This window comes from Protomyctophum bolini (genome assembly GCF_963924005.1).
Source record: "Protomyctophum bolini genome assembly, chromosome: 18".
NCBI lineage: Eukaryota > Metazoa > Chordata > Actinopteri > Myctophiformes > Myctophidae > Protomyctophum > Protomyctophum bolini.
Window position 1 is genome coordinate 27877066 of NC_137879.1, and position 20372 is coordinate 27897437.

Genomic DNA, 20372 nt, shown 5'->3' on the forward strand with positions numbered 1-20372 from the left:
TTCAATTTTTTTGTTTAATATAAAATACTGTAATTGTCATAAAATGTTTGACAATTGAGGTACATTGTCAATATACAGTACACAAAGACACTTACACAACCTGTATAATTGCTGCAGCTGTATTCGTCTTTTGTCTTTGTTGCCTAATACCATCAATTTCAGTTTCCCAAGATCCTGAGGTGTTAAAATTATCAAAATGATAGTGGATTCTGGTGGAGGTTGCGTACTGGGCAACTGCGAACTGCAAACACAGAAACACAATTGATATTATATGCTGTAAATCTACAGTATGCTGCAATGGGCTCTATGCACACAGAATAACTTCCTACTTCTGGGCTGCTTCCCTACTTTCTTCAAATGTGTTACCAATGATACTAATAAGGCTCTGTTCCATTTTGTGTACAGTAGTTCTCAAACTTTTAAATTTCAAGGACCCCCATAACTAGTCTGAGAGTGCACAAATGGAGTTACAGACCCGTACAGGGCCATTTGGAACCCGGCATACACTCTTTGGACTGACTGACGGACTGAAGTAATTAAAGCGGTCATGTTTGCAAATACATAATATATCAGTATTCTGATATTAACCTGCGGGCCGTATTAAGTGATGGTGGGGGCTGCATGTGTGCCCGCGGGCCACACGTATGTATGGTCTACTGTATCTTCCTATGAGTGAACCCAAAATCATAACGACAACACATTTTTACTTTACTTTAAAGTGACTTTATAATCATCATTCCAGCTGATTTCTTTCAAAAGGTATTTATATACATACAACTCTTAATCAGGGTTGGGAAGTAACGGATTACATGTAACGCCGTTACGTAATCAGAGTAAAAGAAAAACGTTTTAGAGTACATTTTAAAATGTGTAATCTGGATTACAGTAACGGGGGTTACATGAGGATTACATTATCCCCTCATTGATTTTACAAACAAGTTATACATTATTATTAAATTATTAATTATTTATTATTAACACCAAACAGTCTCATAGAAACAAGTAAATAGGTCTAATTTAATTTAATTGGGCTTTCTGTGTAAGTTTGGTTATTAGCAGTGGCAAAGAATTCCATTTTCCAATGAGTAACAATGAGCATTGAATAAATTAACCACTCACACAATACAGAAACTAATGATTCAGTGCAATACAAATAACTACAACATATACAGTCCATTCTGTACATGGTTGAGAACTTGATCTGTGTCCTTGTGTTCACTGTTGTTCCTCTGGTGGTTCTGCTCCACCGTCTACAGGACCTTGTCCTTCTCCACCCTGATCAGCAATCATCTGCTTGTACTGACTCTTGAAAAACCCAGCCTGAGTGGAGAATACAGCAACATACACATGAGGAGAAAAACTATCATAATTACAGCAATGCAGCATTAGCCTCCATCACTAAATGATGGCAAATTATTAAAGGTCCACTTCGCCACTATTCAACCTTGTCTGCGTGTTTTTAGTAATTTGCATGCACTAACTACTAATGCCACTAGTCCACTACTGCTGCTACAACTACTATTACTAGGCCGCTAAATCTGATCTATTATTACTTCTATCGCTTTCAACTCCAAACAAAAACAGTAAAACTTATTTCTGCTTCGTGTGAAAACTCCTCTCCGGTAGTCGTTAAAAGTTGATTTCTTCCTCTGTCATTTCCTCGTATTTCTAGTTTATTTAAATAATATCATGCAAATTTCTCCAGAGCATGACCTACTGCAGGCCTGGTTGACTAGATTTAGAAGACATTTTGATGCTCTGAAATGATGGATTATTTATATGGAGAAATCCCGTCATTTAACATGCATCCCTATGGGGGAGAAAGACAAACGTGTCTATTGGACAAGGAGGGGTTGGGGAGGGACTTAGTGAAGGGCTAATTGGCCATTGGCTCACAAAAATCAGTGGCGTTCTTTGCTGAGCACATTTAAGTTTCAAATCAATCATAGTTGCCAAAGTGTAGTTCCTTATTTGAGCTTGTTTTCTAAACCATGATTGGTATGGTTAAGGTTAGTACAAGATTCTGGCAGGTTGTTATAGCCAGACAGTGGCCTTGTGGTCAGAGTGTCCGCCCTGAAACTGAGAGGTCGGGGGTTCGATCCCCGGCCAGGTCATACCAAAGACTGTAAAAATGGGACCCAATGCCTCCGTGCTTGGCACTCAGCATCAACTAATGGTTCCCGAGCGTGGCGCACGCTGCGGCTCACCGCTCCAAGAATGGGTCAAATGCAGAGAACTAATTTCACTGCGGTAACGTGTGTGACTAATCGTACGACTTTGACATAGACTTTGAGCCCTAGAGCACGGCACAGCTTTTAGTGCAGTGTAGGCCTATTACCTTATATAAGCCAGCAGTGATCAAAGCCAAAAGAACAAGTCCTCCCACAGTTCCACCAATGATCCAGTTGGTGAGGTCTGTCTCAGTGTACACCTCTACTGTGGCCACAATCTGAGGAGTGGTCACAAGAACAATTACATTTTCTTACAATTCAAAGTCTTCTAAAAGTTCCAAAGTGTGAAATGCACATCTGGACATTACCTTTCGAACTGGGGGATTGTTGTTAGAATCTGTTGAAAAAAAGATGTATTGGTTTCTGTCATACTCCAAAGTGGCTGTGCTGATCAAACGGATTTTGGCAGACTGGAGACCAATCTGTGGGTCAGAAGTAAAGGAGGAAGAGGATGAACATCAGACGTTGTTAGAGACAATTAAGAGCGTTAATTATTCTCGGATCAAAACTCGGATCTTTAGTGGTTGGTCAGTTGGTTGGTTGTAATGTCAAGAATTGGGTTGCATTTCTGCCAAATGAGTGTCACTAAGGGCTAAATGTAGTGATGCACGGAGTGATAGCAGTGACGCACGGAATTCCATATTCTTAACTGTACTTTATTTGTTTATTTAGACGGGACGGGGACAGTGCATATTAATGAACAGCAAAGATGCTAATTTACATCTGCAGTCGGCACAAAAAACAGGCAGACAATATAGGGTATGCGCGTGACATCATCATCATATACGGAAGTTATGCGGGAATGCCTACTGAGTGGCAAAAAACTACTTTCTGGACTTGACAGTCCATACTAGCAAACAGAAAAGTCCTATCTGATTGCATTAAATGTCTTTAAACAACATTAAATTCACTTTGTCACTCACTTTGACACTCGATTTTCCACTCGATCTGCCATTCACTTTATGCATGCACATACCCTCTATAGAGTACATTACATTTCACACACCCACAAACATCTAACATAGTGGAAATAATTACCAGTAACACGCCTTAATAAAGGCGAGAAGCGGCCGCAGACTCACATCTTCTTCATTTGAAAAATATGGGAATTACGCTAATTCGACCAAAGATATGATATACTTTAAGCAAAGGTAAAAAATATATTCACCCATCAATGATTATTTATAGATTCAACACAGTGTAACTTTTATTCTTGAGGTAGTTGAATACAGCTCCATTACTTTACCTACAGTAAATGGCAATGAGTAAGCTGTAAAATATAAGGTTAAGTGTTGACTGTTGAATAAACCCACATATTTTAGACATTTACCTGCTCGATCCATCCTGAGCTCAGGTTAGCAGAGATGTTGTAAACGTCATGCTGATCTTTAACCATGAACACGTTGCATCTGAACACTGTACACGTTGCAACAGAGCAATCCTATGGGCAATTAAAGGACAAATCCTAAGCAATTGCAGTACAGTATGCAAGTTTTTGAAAAAAAATGTCATACATTTTTTTATGGTAGCTGCCAGTGGGCAAAACATATGTACCACTGTATGATTTTCTTTGACGTTATCCACAAAATCTGAGATGATAGGTTCTTCATCCTTAGATCTCTTGCAGTCTGGAATCTGAAAGTTGGTCAAATAAAAAAAAGTAAAAAAACGAATTGAACTGAATCATGAGAAACAGTTTGTCACAGTTTGAAGGTTGGTGTGTTTGAGCTCCAACATCATGCATTGAAGTGTCCATCCATGTGAGTTACCTCTATACTACCAGGATTCACCCAGATGTCTTCATCACCAAGCCTCACAGGCATCTTGATGACCACAGTAACATTAAAGGCTCTCACAAAATTCAAAACCTGAGAGGACAGAGGACACAATAGAAAATAGAGGGATGCACAGTAGTCCTTGGTATCACTTAGCAGTAAACCTAAAAGCTGAATTAAACTGACGAACGTATACATATTTTCATAACATGTTTTACCATAATTGATTGTGGAAGTCGTGTCTGAAGATCATTTCTTCCAAAAGTAAAATTGGCGTAGCTGAGTGAACTGAATTGGAAATATTACACATTTTTCATTTAATTATTGAATTGAATGAATCTGCTCCCAATAAATACAATGTTTAACTTAAAGATATTTACAGTACTGTGTGAATGACAAACAACGCAAACCTTGGATTGGAAATGGAAAGAAAAATGCTGTACTTCACATCAATCTCCTTCTGTTGATAAAGTTCACTTTCTTGGGAATGCTCAGCATTTCCACTGAAACGGAAGAGAAATAATTCCTAGTATAATATAATAATAGAAAGGACAGTGCAGGGTTTTCCACCAGGCAAAGTACCTTGTGGCATTTGCAGTGATCAGCATCTTTCTGTCAAGTTCACTGTTGGTATCTATCCCATAGGAGACGGTGAAAAAAGCCTAGAATGGAATGAGAGAAATCAGAGAAAGTGCTTACCGTAGTTTAAACCAATGTATTTGTCTAACAGTAATTAGTAGAACATTAATTTGGACATTTATTCATATCTGATTGTCCTTGCAGAGGTGTGTGAGCATAAGAAACGTTGGAAATCTAAAAGTTTAACCTTGGCATTGCTTTTGAAAATAGGCTTGTCAATGGTGCAGTCACTCTTCCCCTGTGATAAACCATCCTCACTGTCTACAGAGGTACATTCTACACTTCCCTTGGTAAAGACAAAGAAAAACGCATGTTAATCACACATTGATGAGAACAATTTATTAAGGCTGAACAGAACTTAGGGTCAGTTAGTTACGTTGGCAATACTGCCTTACCTGCTGTATGGTGAACTTCCTGTATGAGAGCCCAGGAGGGTATGTGAGAGTGACACGGCTGTTGTACGAGTTCTCTTCTCTGTTTTCAACTGACACCATTATGTTCAACAGTTCATCTATGCCCACTCTAACCTCTGTAGAGCTGATTATGATGATGAGAAAACAGAGAAGTGAGTGAATTAGTGGTTCATCTCAGCTTCCCCTGTATCTTCTATTTTTTTAATAGAATTGGTTCCCAGATAGTTTTTTCAGTGATCTACAGTAAAACAGTTCAGGTAGTATGTAAAAAGTGACCTCCCAGCTGCAACAAAAGACAAATTTACAGGCCTGGATCTGGCCAAATTTGCACCCTAGGCAAGCTTTCTCTGACGCCCTCAGACTCTAAATAGGATTATTGTCCTTTTGGGAGTTTTGGTTTTGATTTCAAGCCCTGAATGAATTGTCCCAGGTAGCAATAGTATCTTGCTGAAATAATTACTGAACATTTATGTCTGCTATGCCACCTGGTGCCTGTACACTTGCAAATTATAAACTGGCACACAAAATTATGGGAACCAGCACTGGTTAATCAACAAAGTAACCACACTCTTAGGACATGTGTATGTCTCACCTGGTAAAGTTGAAATCAACTTTGAGGTTGTCGGTACATAAGTCATCAGTGCCACAATTGATCTCAAACCCTAACTGTCGTAGGAACAAGGGAGGAAGTAAACCGTGTTAATCACATTTTATTTCAAACGGTAATGATGAGACGATGTTCTCACAAGCTGTTTTACCCTGAACTACTGAGCAGAGAAGCCAAAGGTTAATTTGCACCAACGGCATAATCATTCTGGCTTACTACTCTCTATTGTTAAGCTCTCTTGGCAAGAGTAGTCTGCCTACTCTCCATCTATGAGACAGACAGACAGACAGACGTAGGCGTAATTTAAATATAACTTACAGGATGATAGGTTATTGTCTGAGCTTGCCGTGCAAGACTTGGACTGAGCTTGTCTGAAGATGGAATGCCTTCAAAGGTGAATCTAAGTTCATTAGACAGTTCATTCAGAGCATCCTCTGGACAAGCCTGCAAAGACAGATCATTATCATGAAAATATTCACAGTCTAACCTTCATGAATGTTACTGTTATTCTCTAAGGCATGGTTATATTCAGGTTGCCAACCTACCTCAATGTGAAATTCGTGTGAAAAGCAGTGTGTGTTTGCCATGTCAAGGGTAAAAGTGTTGAACACCTCTCGTTGTTTAGGTGTCATCATGTAAGCACGGTTGTTTGGGATCTTACGGGTTGAATCCACCGTCAACGTATAATTTATCTGTGCTTGAGCTGGAGCAGTTTAGACTTTCATTAAATAGTTAGTACTCCCTACATAAAAGTGTGTGTGTGTGTGTGTGTGTGTGTGTGTGTGTGTGTGTGTGTGTGTATACTGTATAGACTTAGGGGGACATTTACCTGTCTCCACAGTAGAGTGGCGAGTCATAGTGAAACAGACTGTAGCCGTGTTGTTCAAGGGAGAGTTGCAGGAGTTGTTGGTAGGGATCTGGTCTGGGCTGAATGTCACCTGTGCTTCCACCATTACTATTGGCTTAGATCTGGAAATGAGAGAGCAATACAATTTGAGTAAAGGAAAAACGTCTATTAATTAAAATTGCCTAGAGGGTGGGTCGACCATGGAACCTTTGCTCCTACTCGCACCAAACCTTCCACAAACACTGTGCGCCACAAGGGGGCAACGCACCCTCAACCAAATTAAAATAATATCAGTGGAGCGCCCCTTCTTTGTCTCCACACGTCTCAAGATTTGCCATTGACAATAAAAGGGGAATTAGGGTCAAATGTCCGCTAAATCTTGTCCCCACATGTCTCAATATAGACCTGCCATTGACAATGAACGGAGAAATTACGTTAATTATGACGTAAATTAAACATCAGAACATTGACATTGAAGGGAAAATGTACGTCATATGTAAATGAGCAAATCAGCTAACCAATCACAGGCAACAGGCATTCTTATTGGCCAGTATGTGATGATGCATGATCATGTATGATTATAAGAGCTGATAATTCCGCTAAATATGACGTAATAAACATCAAAACATTAAACGCCATTGACATTGAAGGGAAAACTTATGTCGTATGTAAATGAGCAAATCGGCTAACCAATCACATGAGCGCTTGGCCAATAAGGGACCACCTTATGTAGCAATGTCAAATGTCCGCTGACAAGAGCGCCCCTCATTTTACACGGGTGTGATTCTTTTTTTTTAAAGCATTACCTGAGTAGTAGGACAGCACCCTTCGAACCCACTGCCAAGTCAGGCAGACTGTCTCCACTGAGGTCAAAAGAAGACTGGCTAATGGACAGACCGAAGAAGCGCAGTCCAGGCTGGACATCAGAGGCAGGAATTCTCTACATGATGAAAAAAGGAAAGAAAATGTTGTGATCAAATTACCTGTCCAGTAAATACAAAAAGTTGAATCCATGATGGCCACTGGATTAGCTTTTGGACTCTCATGCACCTGTGAGTACATGGGATTGATTGTTCGTTTTCCATCACCATGGAAAATATAGATGCTTCCTTGACCACCATTCTCTAGTGGTGCTCCCACAGCCAAATCATTGAATCCATCACTGTTGAGGTCAGGCAGTGGAGCAAGAGAGGAACCAAACCTTCCTCTTTCTCCTGCAACACCTTTCAGCACCGCTTGTCTATCGGATGATATACAATCAGCTCTCTGGGTAAAAAACAAACAAAACAATAGGAATGAGAATTATAATTTTAATTCATTCTCATACCTGAGGTCAAACTGATGTATGACGTCAGAAAGTAAAAGCACTGACCCTGCCACTGCCAGTAAGGCTACAGACGTAGACCCTGCCCTCTCGATCTTCCTCCGTGAATAAAGGAGCAGATATGAGGATTATGTCCGTGTATCCACTCCGATCCACATCCATGGTACAAACCTCTGCCCCGAAATATGCCCCAATCTGAAACTGAGCAAGCCAGAAATCATCATTCAAAGGAGGAATACAGACTTTTTTTTAGGAAAGAAATCATGTGAAGTGAGGGGTGCTATACCAACATCACATTATGACATCAATTTTTACATCACAAAATAGCAGTTTATAAGAATCGTGGTCCCTTATTGGTCAAGGTTTTCCTCTGACATGCATATGTCGGTTTTCTCAGACAAAACTCTGGTTCATTGTTAATGGCATTTAATGTTTGTGTTGAGACAAGACAAACATTAAACCTGTGTATAGGAGGGGCTAGTGCCCCTCAAAAAAATAAAATGATAATATATATACGCGCGTACACACACACACACACACACATGTTCCTTATGTACTGTGTGTGAATAATAATTTGAGCACAAACCTGTGGATTTGTCGAAGGGTCAATCTTTTGGAGGGGTCTCTCGGAGGAGAACACCATTACCATCCCCATGTGTTTAAATCTTGGAGCACCTACAACAGTGAGAATGCCACCACTTCTCATGCCAATTGCCATGGAGTAACCTAGAAGAAAACAGCACAGACTACAGAGTAAACATTAGAAATAAATATGCTTGGGGTGCCGATAGGTGTTGCTAATGCTGATTGATGACCTTAAAGAGAAGAAACCTAATGGGGCTAAATATATGATTGCATAGGATGACTCTCATCCTATGAATGCCACGCCTAGTCTCTGATGTAGACTGAACATTATAATCTTAAATTACTTACAGACATTTCTTTACTTGATGATGGTAACTATACACAATACAGTAATTTAATAACTACACAATACAGTAATTTAATATGAAGTTCATTTTGTACTCACCAAGATAGCTGTCAGGATCCATATCAGTAAGCTCCTTGAAGTCTTCCCTCTGGCCTTCTGTTGAGACGTCCTGGTAGCTTCCCCTCCACTGGAAGGCGCCAACAGCTGCCATTTGGAATTCTCCCTAGTATAGATAGGCACAGTAAACTGGTGTTTTATGGATAATGTCTGTACTTCCAATTCTTTCAGGAGAAAATTGTTAGTGTATACCTCCTTTAGAATCGATCTACATTCTACAACATCGACAGATCTGTATAAATATGTAATTATTATTTATATGATTATATCACATGGTGCAAAATGGAGCAGATCCAGTGCATTTTGTTAAAACTACCGTACAATGTACCAATAAGACTAAACGCTAAACTACAATACCTACAGTAGGCGTGCAGTGTCTCTCTCCCTGTCTCTGGTGTCCATACTAGTGTACATGCGCACATGATGTCATACTGTAGGGTAGGGATGCCGCCGAATAATCGATTTTTCGATTATGTGTTGCCGTCCCCAAAATCGATTTTAATATTTCATAATCGAAAATCGGGGAAAAAAAAAAATGTTTTTATTTATTTATTTTTTTAATAGTTAAAATATAGGCTAATAAGTAATGCTGCATGATATATCGAACATGTACCTTCATCAGAGTGGAGAATATAAGTATAAATCAAGTTGAGCAAAGCCACTCTTCTCTGCCCCTCTCTCTAACAGACACAGTTAACGATCGCTTGTTAAGTGCCTGCCAGACAGACAATCAGATGAAATGAAGGCAGGTGTAGACTAGAGTGTAGACTAGTGAACTGAACATGTTCTCTTTATATCAAGTAATACATACCAGCCCCTTATGAAACTACTTCTCCCCAAATCCAAATGGATTTCATTTTCCATCCTGAATGGCACTGAGAAGATCTCCACAAAGGTTTACTCATCAAAACTGATTATAAAACTGTAACCATCAAAGCATGCACTCAACATATAATGGTTATGTGACCATGGCATAATATGTGCATAATATAAAATCTTAAAAGTTTTATCTGATATTGATTAAAAAGAAGAAAAAAAAGTTTATTTATTTTATTTTATTTTTTTGGGGGGGGGGGGGGTCGATTAATCGATTATTAATCGCCAGAGCTTTAGAATATTCGATTGGGCAAATGGTCACCATGTGGCATCCCTAATGTAGGGTGTGTTGACAACTTGCCATTGATCAGACATGGGTATTAAAACACATTGATTGCCATCTGGTGGACAAAAGTAGTGGTGCTTGGGTGCCGGGTGTTTTCTGGCTATTCCACTAGACTCTCGTCCGGTTTTGGCTTCCGTCTTGGATGCTAAAGTATTAGTGTTAATGCTACCGAGCCAATCCTTGCTCTAGAAAACGCCAATGTTCCCATCGCGCTCACCGGATAATCAGAAAAGACCTCCGAACATCACCGATCTGGTCAACACCATGGACAGCGCATTAGTTTCAGAGAAAAAAACCCACGGCCTAAAACGGAAGCTAACTGCTATTGACAAACAAAAGCAGTGCGGGTGGGGCCCTGGCAACCGTGCATAGCAACCAGAGCGGTTCCAAAAATGAAACACAGTGAGGCAAACGATATCAAACGCCTTATGACAAGCCTGCTCGTCATAAGGCGTTTGATACTGTACCCAGCGTCATTCATTTATAGGAGTTATACTCGTCATACGGATGGTATGTGCGGGTTCAAGTGTGGGTTAATTAGAATGAATACAAATAAAATATAATTTATATTTCCAGTTAAGGTATTCATAATTTCATACCAAAGTCAAACAAGCCTGTCTGGGTTGTGTCACCACTCTGCACCAAAGCGTTCCTGGATGGACCCCACTTTGAGAACTACTGCCCTAAACACTAAATACACACACGCTAAATCTTTCCTGTCTGCTGAACACCTCACACCAATTTGCCTGCCCTAAAATGGGGCTCTATGTGTAAAAGACAACATTGTAAAAAAAAGAAATGTCAACAAAACATATCGAATGAAAATATATTGCACAGGTTTTTCATTACCCCAGGTACATAAGCAGCACTGAATCCCTCTTGAGCCATTTCCAGTTTCAATGAGCCACCGCTCTGAGATCCTATGAAGACAAAAAAAAGAAGATATATAGATATGATATATATATACATATACTGTACACATATCATCTCTCAACTCAATTATCAATCTAAAAAAGTGATGATTTTCATGATGGGTAATTTTATTTGGATGTATTGGAACTACCGGTATATACCTTCAATTGGAAAGATGCTGTTCTGCAAAGCGTCACTGATTCCGTCAAGAGCTTGAAAGTTCGTCACTTGAAACACGTGCTTCGATGGATCGGTAGCAATGATGTCCAACTCTGCTTTTGCTGAAGCTTTATTAAAAGCTTTTCCAACCTTAGGATATCAAGATACATGCTGCTGTATAAATTACATGGATACTTTCATTGTAGATTCTATACTGAGCATATTTTGAAATGAATAGTCATGGTAGTTAATCGTAGGAGGTAAAGGTGTCTATTGTTAAGAGTAATTTTTTTGTTCTGTCTTATTAATTACATTATAGCAGCATTAAAATGAGTAGTAGTAAGAAACAGAAACACACATACACATCTGTGGTTGGGGTGGCTTATCTGTCCTATGGAAGTTTGCATACTGTGTACCCTCTGATGCACTCAGCTGTTCACATAACGACATACTGTAAGCTTCTGCATTGCTTTGCGGTTGAGAATCAATGTATTTCATACACCATGCAGTGATGCAACCAGTCAAGTCGTTTCTCTTGAATCTTGAATGGAAAAGTACGTTCTGTATTTCTATGGTACAGAGTAGACTTTAGTATCAGTTCAGTATATATATACACTAATGTCTGTAATGTCTGGCTCTGGGCTATGTTTTTGCCACAGTTGGTTAAGGCCCTCTGGCTCTAACAGCTGCATCAGTGGCAGATAGAGTATGAGTATGAGTATACTTCTTGAAATAGTTTGTTTGGTGTATCCATCTTTTATTCCAACTCTTGGCGACTGGCGAGACTAAAAACAAACAGGGGGTTACCAAAACATTATTTATTTTTATTTTTTAAATCATCCGGAACACACGGGCGATTTAGGAACACAGACTAGGCTTTCCTCCTAGGTGGAAAGTCTGGTGACAGTGGCAGGTAGTCTCTGCCGTATTAGCTACTGTACAGGTACAGTATGTAAAACAAAACAAAAAGACAGTATACGTTTAAGTCTTCATTTGAAATTGATGAGTGACTCTAACAACTTACCCCAATGGCAAATCGAACAATGCCTTCACTTGCAGCGAGAGAAGCAGCATTAGGTAATTCTTTTGGATCAGTAGACTCTCCATCAGTAATGACTATCAGGAACTTCTTCACGTTTTGTCTCGATCCTCTATTTCCTAAAAAAACACCTTGGCTGTTGGAATACAAAAGAACTGTACTTGCCATAAAATGTTTGACAATTGAGGTGCATTGTCATAATTTGTCAATAATGCGTAAAGACACGTACACAACCCGTCTAATTGCTGCCGCTGTTTTCGTCGATCCTCTTTGTCGACTAATACCATCAATTTGAGATCCCCAAGATCCTGAGGTGTGAAAATTATCAAAATGATAGTGGATGGTGGGGTATGATGAGTACTGGGCAACTGCGAACTGCAAAAAAGAAAACAAAAAACATTGAATTCACTGAAATATACAGTATGCTGCAATTACAGTCAAGCAATTGAGTGGTTGAAAAAAATCATAAGCAGTTAAGTTATTAAGTTATTTTCCCGATTTTCGGAGGAACTTGCTGCTGCTTTATTTTCTTCTCAAACTGGGCCCTTTTCACATTCATCTACCAAACATATACAGTATATATATATATATATATATATATGCATGAGCAGAAATTACGCATTGTAGGCCTTTGTCCGTATTCGCAGCTATGGGGAGCAGTGCATCGCATATAGGAAACAAATCCCCATTTAGAATGGTACCATTCTGTATATCCCGAGTCCTGTTCTAAACCTGGAACTTATACTCTTTGGTGCAAGATGCTTATTAACCTGCCCACAGCAATGCATGGCTCCTGTCTGTGAACAAAATATTGAAACAAAATATTGTTTGTGACAATTGGTAAGGATGATCAGTAGTCTGCTGCTTTCAGCAATAATGATGGCAATGTGAATGTGGCTGTCCATACTGCAGTAATATTAATGTTAACCAGTTCCATAATTATTTATTTATTTCTCAATAATGAGCTCCTCGCTGTTCATTACTCCTTATGTATAGTTGTGGTTGACCCTGACCCATACAGGTATGTATGAAAACAAAACCATTCTCTCTTCTATACAGGGTCAGACAGAACATCCCTAGTCTCTTTGGCAACATCATGTTGTTACAGTACTCATTATGTGGCATTATACAGTGCCCAGTTTCATAATCTAGTGTTCTACAATTATGCAGAGAAAAGCAATACATTGTTATTATGTTTATCAGCGTGTTTTAATCAGTTTGGAAGAAAACTGACCTATTTCTAAAGTTATAATTTGACCATTGGCCAATTCTTCAAGTCCCACCTGTGTAGCTCTATCCATTAGTGAGCCAATCATTCTTTTCACAAATGTCTTCATTGTGTTGAAATCGGAGGAAGAAACACTGCCTGAGCCGTCCAGTAAGAATGCAATATCTGCTGCCTCAGGACACTCTGTTAGAAGAAAAGAAATAAGACATATTAGAAGAAAGGATTATGGGAATGCTCTTCATCTATTTGTTGCATTCGAAAGTTTTTCAGCAACTTTTACAAAACCTAATATAATTTAAGCATTTTCATGTATACTGTATGCGTACTGTACAATATATAATAATAAATTCACTATATAGGCTAATGTTCAACTTGTCTGTTGCATTGCATGCGTGTGGAACTCAGGAACACAGCGTCTGAACTTCTAAACTCTGAGACAAAAGCCATTTCACTTACACCTCTCAGTCAGTACTGACTTACAATTCTCAGTCAGTACTTCTATTTAATTCAATATACCTTCAAGAGATGATGGCACAGATAATCCAACATTGTCATCCGCACTAATCTCTAAGCATACACCGTTGTATGTGGTGATAGTTTTGCACTCTCTTGGAATGGTTGGACCACATGCCTGCAATGGGAGAACAGAATGTCTGAACTCAAAATGGAATATTTCGTTTTGCGGATAAATATGCAAATTAAAAATTGAACACACAAATAGAAATAGAGGAAAGAAATGTGAGAATTTCCTCCATAAGCCAATTCATTTAGTAAATACATTTGTAGATAATATTTAGGATTTTTTTTTTTACTTTGAAATAATAACCATTATTTCCCTGAAATATTTATGTTGAAATTATGACATTATAGTTTTCAAAACAACAAAAAGACTCCAACAGCACAGCATAACTTAGCTGTAGTTAATGAACTGACAATTGTCTTTCCTGTGGTCGGGTCATTTGTCATTGTCAAGCCAAGGGACATGTTGACTGCAAACTCTGGTACTGTATGCGCAATAGATGAAAAGATAAATGTCAGCATTAATTCAAATTGTGTTATTGTAATTTTAGTATCATAGGTTTAAACAACCACATTAAAAACTACAGTCACAACTAAAATCCCTTTCATGTTACATCATAAGTGAAACATACAGTAACATTAAACATTAATAGTCTGCGGCCATATCATGTCAATAAATAAATACACAGGAAATACACTTGCACAAAGTGACACGTCAATTGCTCTTATGACAAAATAATAACAAATCCTGTTACTTTTTTTTTAAACTCAAGTTAAAATAAATTGGAAATAATATTTACAGCTGAGACCATTTCTGTGCAATAATTAACATGGTATACTACTAGCATTATAATTATTTTAAATTAAGCCTTCATTTATATTGATGTTAATGTTGCCTACCTTCAATAGACATGGGACTACATGACTCTGTAGAACATTTATATATTTGGCCGCTCCTGCCTTGTGAAAGGGGTGCACTGACCAGTAAGCTATAGGAGAGCAATCCGTGACAAAAGTTTTAACAAAGTATTGAAAACTATGCACATGGCTAATAGTAGATAGTTACTGTACAGTAGATGTGAACATTTTGAGTAAAGTGTATGATGGGCAAAAGTACAAATGTATTATAAAAGATGAGTGTTTTAGACTTGTGTGCAGTCACACAAATCCATGCTCTGTCTTCATTTACCTTGATTGTCTTTGAACCACCTTGTATCCAAATCCATCGCCAGGTGAACTCAAGGATTTCCAAACCACAGGATCAATGTTAAAACCAAATGCATCTTGGAACACTGCAGAAAACAAGAAACAACACAAATTTTATTGAGAGGTAGGTTGGTATGTAGGTAGGTAGCCTACTAGTAGGTAGGTAGGTGGGTGGGTGGGTGTGTGCCTGCGGTGCGTGCATATTTTTTAATTTAATGTTATGAGTTCATGACTTGGACATAGTGGCCGAATTTGGTATTGCAGCTCGAGCCAGCGCTGGTCCGTTGACTATCATTGCGCACGTTCATGTGTTTGGGGCCATGACACGTGAACGAATGTTTCATACGTGAACGCTCACAAACGGCACAATGATAGTCAACGGCAGCGCGTTCATGTGTTTGGGGCCGATCCATCCCAGAATGCACTCTGTTCCTACACGGAAGGAGGAGTGAAATCGCCTCATGCGCTTTTGAGCAACTTAATGCAAGTGGATGGGAGGAGAACTCGGGTGTCTTCTCTATTCATATATACTCTAAGGTTCATGATCATATATTCTTAAAGGGATATTTCACTTTCAAAATGTTTGGTAATTTCATTGTCTACCGAGGCTTATGTGAACACCCCAGACCGCTTTTAAGTTGCTTGATTCAGTATTTAGATATTTGATATACAAACCCATTGTAACTTCAACCTCCATTTTAACCATGTTAGATTAATCGAAAACATGGAGCCGTATATTCTTTCCCTGATGCTTTATATTTTCCTAAAAATAAATGAAAAAAGCTATAAAAAAACGTTAAAAAAAACACTGGTTTGGAGCTACAGTGGGTTTGTATAGGAAGGGGGCGAGGCAGCTAAAATTAATATCAAATATCCAAATACTAAATCGATCAACTCAAAAACTGCCTGGGGTGTTCAAATAAGTCTAAAACGAAAGTAAAAAATAAAAAGAAGTGAAATATCCCTCTTTGACTGCCGGACGGATTGCACCCTCAGCTCTGACCGCCGGGGCGAAACACACACAACACTTGCCTCGTCACTTCCCATTCGGCACGCCAACACCCCCCAGTGTTTACCATAGAAGGCCCCTATAGGACTTTATGATCATAGGACACCCGGAAAGAAATGTTAACAAAACATCCAAGCCAGTTCAGTATAATATTATAGGATTCATAAAAATAAAGAATTCTCTGCTTTCTGTTCCCATGTAAATTTTTGTTGAAAACAAGCTGCCAATAATGCCAATAAGAAACGGAACATCGCCTTACACACTTTTTCCCCAATGAAAGTAGAGACTTCTTTTGAGATATTTGGTATAAACATAGTCATAGAACAAAATATTCTGTGGGTCTTGAAAGATTAGTAAAAACGCTTAAAAACAATGGCAGTGTGTGCAGAGTGCAGACTCTTCTAAGAAACTCTGGCAGTAAATATGACATACGTAGGCTACCAAGACATCTACTGCTCACTCTCTATTTTCATGATTGGTTGTTGGTACAAAGGAAGTGACCATATTTGGATCAGACTACAGTAAGCTCGAGGTCCAGACCTTTCCAATGATATATGCCATTATATGATGGTTTGGATGAGATATTTTGTCTCAAAATAGTGGCTTCAAATAAAACGTTTTGGAAAGGCCGTTTTCTCAAAATACCTGGGACAAAGAATCTCCACTTCAGTTGAACTCACATACACCAAACGTTGCAGTCTTATTCAAAACTATATTCCGCAGACATTTACAGATGGATTTCTTGATATATCATTCACAGCCTGATTTACATCACATTTTATACCTAAAAACATGCCGAAAATTGGGTTTTTTATGCCTGTTGACACTATTTTCTGATGTGTGCTTTATCCGATCTTCAGATTTATCGTCCCGAAATGTATGCAAATTAGTGCATATAATGCCTAATTTGCATATTTAAACATATAATTTCAGAAAACTTGGAATACAAAAAGTCTTAGTTTTAATATAAGTAATCAACTGGAGAAGTTTCATTGTGATAGCTATTATTTAACTTTTTTTCCCTATTCACCTGGGGTGTCTCGCCTTAAGGCAGAGAGAACTTGAGTACGCTCCCATGCAACTGAGGAAAAGCTGTGTTATACAACACCCTATATACACCAGACTACCTAGGTCTGCCTGCTGTGTGCAAGTTTGTTAATAATATTTTATAATGTTGGATGTTTATTTAGTTGTAGTTCTTCACTGAGATTTCTTTTTTTAGATTGTGGTAATTTCTTCCTTTTTCCATACTGACTCATACAGTATAGTATATAGCTCCACAATTGTGGCAGCAATATAGATTTTAAGATTTAGAAGGATTAGAGGGGGGAAATGCATTTTTGTCTTACCTGACAGATAAACTGCGAGAGAAACGACCCACTCCATAAGTGACATTGAACTTCAAGTACAGTTACTGTATTGACAGAACAGGATCAAACTAGTTTCACTGCTGAAGCAACGTCTGGCAGATAGAGATGTTGAAACCAAGTGCAGAAATTCTCTGCTTTAAAGTTTTGAGGAAGTTTGAGGACAGTAAGAGGAACAAATGTATGTCTGATGGATCACGACTCTAAATTTGGCTGCCATGTAATGTATACTATTTACATTTTCTGTGTCATGCTGAGTAATTTGATATACAAACTGAGTGCATACATATGTGTCACTGTGTGCTATTCTTTTGTTAAACTGTCGTACTCGTAGTATAGTGTGCCAGTTAGTGTGCCAGTTTTGACAGCATGAAGAGAGATTATGAAACCCTATTACAAATAACACCTGCCAATGGACATGGCATGGTATAAATATACATTTTCAATTAGGTTTTGGGCGATATGGTGACGATATGGTGTTAGTGTCCGCCATGAGACTGAGTCAGGGTTCGATCCCCAGCCGGGTCATACCAAACAAGTCCCTATAGCGTCATGTCCAGGGGGTGTACATCAAGCTTCCTCACGCTACAGAAACAGGCCATATGGGCCTCATGGCTCGGCAAGCTAAGGCTTACTTATATGGTGATAAATAGGGTTGTCCCGATCGGATCGGGTGTTCGGAAATCTGTAGAACTGTATTCACTTTTCAACAGGTGGTCCGTGGACCACTGGTGGTCCATGGAGGTATTGCATGTGGTCCCTGACCATGCATTTATTAATGTACGGTAGGATTTGTTGATTTGTTGTGTTCTTTCCACTAGTTGAGAAACCGTGAACTGAATGACCTATGATGAGTTAGAATCTCAAGAAGGGGGAAGTGCACCGGATTGTCTGGTTGAGTCATTATTTTATTTATTCTTTTAGATATTTTTGATTGGTTTTTTTTTAAGGGACAGACAGTAGGCTGACAGGAAACGGGAGAGAGATGGGGGGATGACATGCAGTAAAGGCCGTGTCGGGCTCGGGAGTCGAACCCGCGGCACACTGCGACTGGATTACCAGTCGGGTGCCCAGACGGTTACGCCACCGCCTGGGCCTGTTGAGTCATTATTATTAGGACATTTTACCAGTATTAGTCAACGGTTGAGAAACAGTGGGATGTATACACATGGGATGCATAGCAAGTGTTAACTTACAAAAGCACTAATCTTAGCCCATATCCCCACCCAACACAATAGTGGTCCCCAGGTTGATTCTAAGTCAGGGTGGTGGTCCCTCGTTCACAATCAGTTGAAAACCCCTGCTCTATTTAACCAATACATCATTATTTTGCTATGATTTCATGCTTTCAAGAAAAAACAACACAATGACAGTCATTCTAATAAAAGTATAGTCACAAAGGCAACACAACTTAGCGGCTCCGTAGATTGTAATAACCATAAACACATGAAATATCGTGATAATAGTGTATCGTGATACTGCTTGAAAAAAATATTGTGATTTTTCCATATCGCCCACCCCTATTTTCAATCTCATTACAAATCTATGTCTCTACTTCCCCCAAGATACTTTTCATGTTGAAAATGTGTAGAATACAATGTAACAACAATTTATCTGAAGGTATAGGGTGCGCTTTCTCTGGACGCGTTCATGAGCAGTGGGTGCTCAGCCACAGCAAAGACTAATTAGATAAGGTTGCCACACTAAGGTGGAAGTGTGGTAGAAATAAAAGGATGCTCAGTTGATCAACCCTGATCGTTCTTCCCCTTAGATGTCTACATGCCTCTAGAATCATGTCTCTAAATGGTTTCCTCCAACAGGCCTTGAGTGCAATAGATACCGGTAGTCATGATTTATATTATATACAACAAAACAATGGTTGCAAACTTGCAACTTCTCCATACCGTAGTAATATTTCCCAGACCATATGGCTCGGACAAATCTTTGGGTCACAGACCCATTTTTAAGGGTCATAAGTAAAAACCTTTCATACAATGTTTTCAGAAATGTACATTATAATAATTTAAAAGACTAGTCCTTACCTGTTCTGAATATATGAACAGCAAATGATGTTCAGTGTGGGTAATGTGATGTAATAGATCACATTACTGATAGGGGGCTAATTGTTTACAGATGGTCTTGGGAAGTTGGGTTGGGCACAAAAGTAGGCTAATTAGTAGGCTAGTTTATTTTGCAAGAAAATTCTGCAGTACAATCATAAGTACACCATTGATGTGTGATGTAAATTGGGTGGTGACATTCTGCCTGGAATGTGTCGTTCGTGAGCTACTGAGCCAGCGTTGGTCATTGCATCCGTCTATGTATTTTTGTCATTTTGTTGTTCCGACGGCACGGGATCTGTCTTCCCTGGATTATAGTATTCATATGTTATGATCCAACAGATATAAAAGTGCACAGTATTGTAACTGTTGCCAATGCCCCGTCCGGGTGGAGTTAAACCCTGTTGTTGTTGTTGTGTGCCAACGGTAGGCGGTTAAGAAAACATCTCCATTTGGCCACCCAGAGTCCCCGACAGATAAGCAGTCTGTCACGCTGTGTGCACGCAGGGCTGTAACCTGTCGTTGTCAGTGTCCAGGCTTTCAGCGTGCATGTAGCTCATGTGTACGGCACGGCGAAGAAGGTGGTAGAGGAGGGAGCGGACAGTGTGGTGTCGAAACAGATGTTGCGCGGAAAACTCCATTTCACTGGTGACACGTGATTTCCGGGGAGATTAGTTGTTTTTGACGCAAATTAATTTAATTAAGATGATTGTTAGAATGTTTGGCGTGTGTAATGCGGGGCAGATAGAGGTTGGAGGACAGGGCTGTGCGGTGCTAGGTTCCGTGAGGCTGTCTGTGCGTTGTGGCGTTGTGAGGAGGCGCTTTGC

General features: G+C 39.2%; 1 protein-coding gene across 1 annotated transcript; it reads right to left on the bottom strand.

The window, feature by feature from the left end:
* Window positions 1-747: 747 nt before the first annotated feature.
* On the bottom strand, window positions 748-17592 carry LOC308333482 (integrin alpha-M-like). The gene is made up of 30 exons (XM_080789917.1): window positions 17468-17592; window positions 15093-15195; window positions 14804-14892; window positions 14318-14388; window positions 13901-14015; window positions 13440-13567; window positions 12386-12531; window positions 12142-12292; window positions 11120-11267; window positions 10896-10966; window positions 8867-8990; window positions 8423-8562; window positions 7885-8037; window positions 7563-7778; window positions 7319-7452; window positions 6495-6634; window positions 6211-6368; window positions 5984-6109; window positions 5651-5724; window positions 5041-5182; window positions 4833-4931; window positions 4589-4668; window positions 4417-4509; window positions 4225-4294; window positions 4001-4099; window positions 3786-3866; window positions 3562-3672; window positions 2540-2653; window positions 2339-2449; window positions 748-1320 (listed from the first exon to the last, which is right to left on the bottom strand). Exons 1-30 carry the CDS (start codon window positions 17511-17513, stop codon window positions 1216-1218), a joined length of 3438 nt encoding a protein of 1145 aa, XP_080646043.1. The 5' UTR covers window positions 17514-17592; the 3' UTR covers window positions 748-1215.
* Between the last annotated feature and the right edge of the window lie 2780 nt (window positions 17593-20372).

Excerpts from the sequence above, each read along its gene's own strand:
- LOC308333482 (XM_080789917.1), bottom strand. The coding sequence starts at position 17,513 with ATGTCACTTATGGAGTGGGTCGTTTCTCTCGCAGTTTATCTGTCAG. Across the intron at positions 13,568-13,900 it reads TGTGCCATCATCTCTTGAAG|AGTGTCCTGAGGCAGCAGAT; the intron begins GTATATTGAATT and ends TTCTTCTAACAG. Across the intron at positions 8,038-8,422 it reads ACCCTTCGACAAATCCACAG|TTTCAGATTGGGGCATATTT; the intron begins GTTTGTGCTCAA and ends TGGCTTGCTCAG.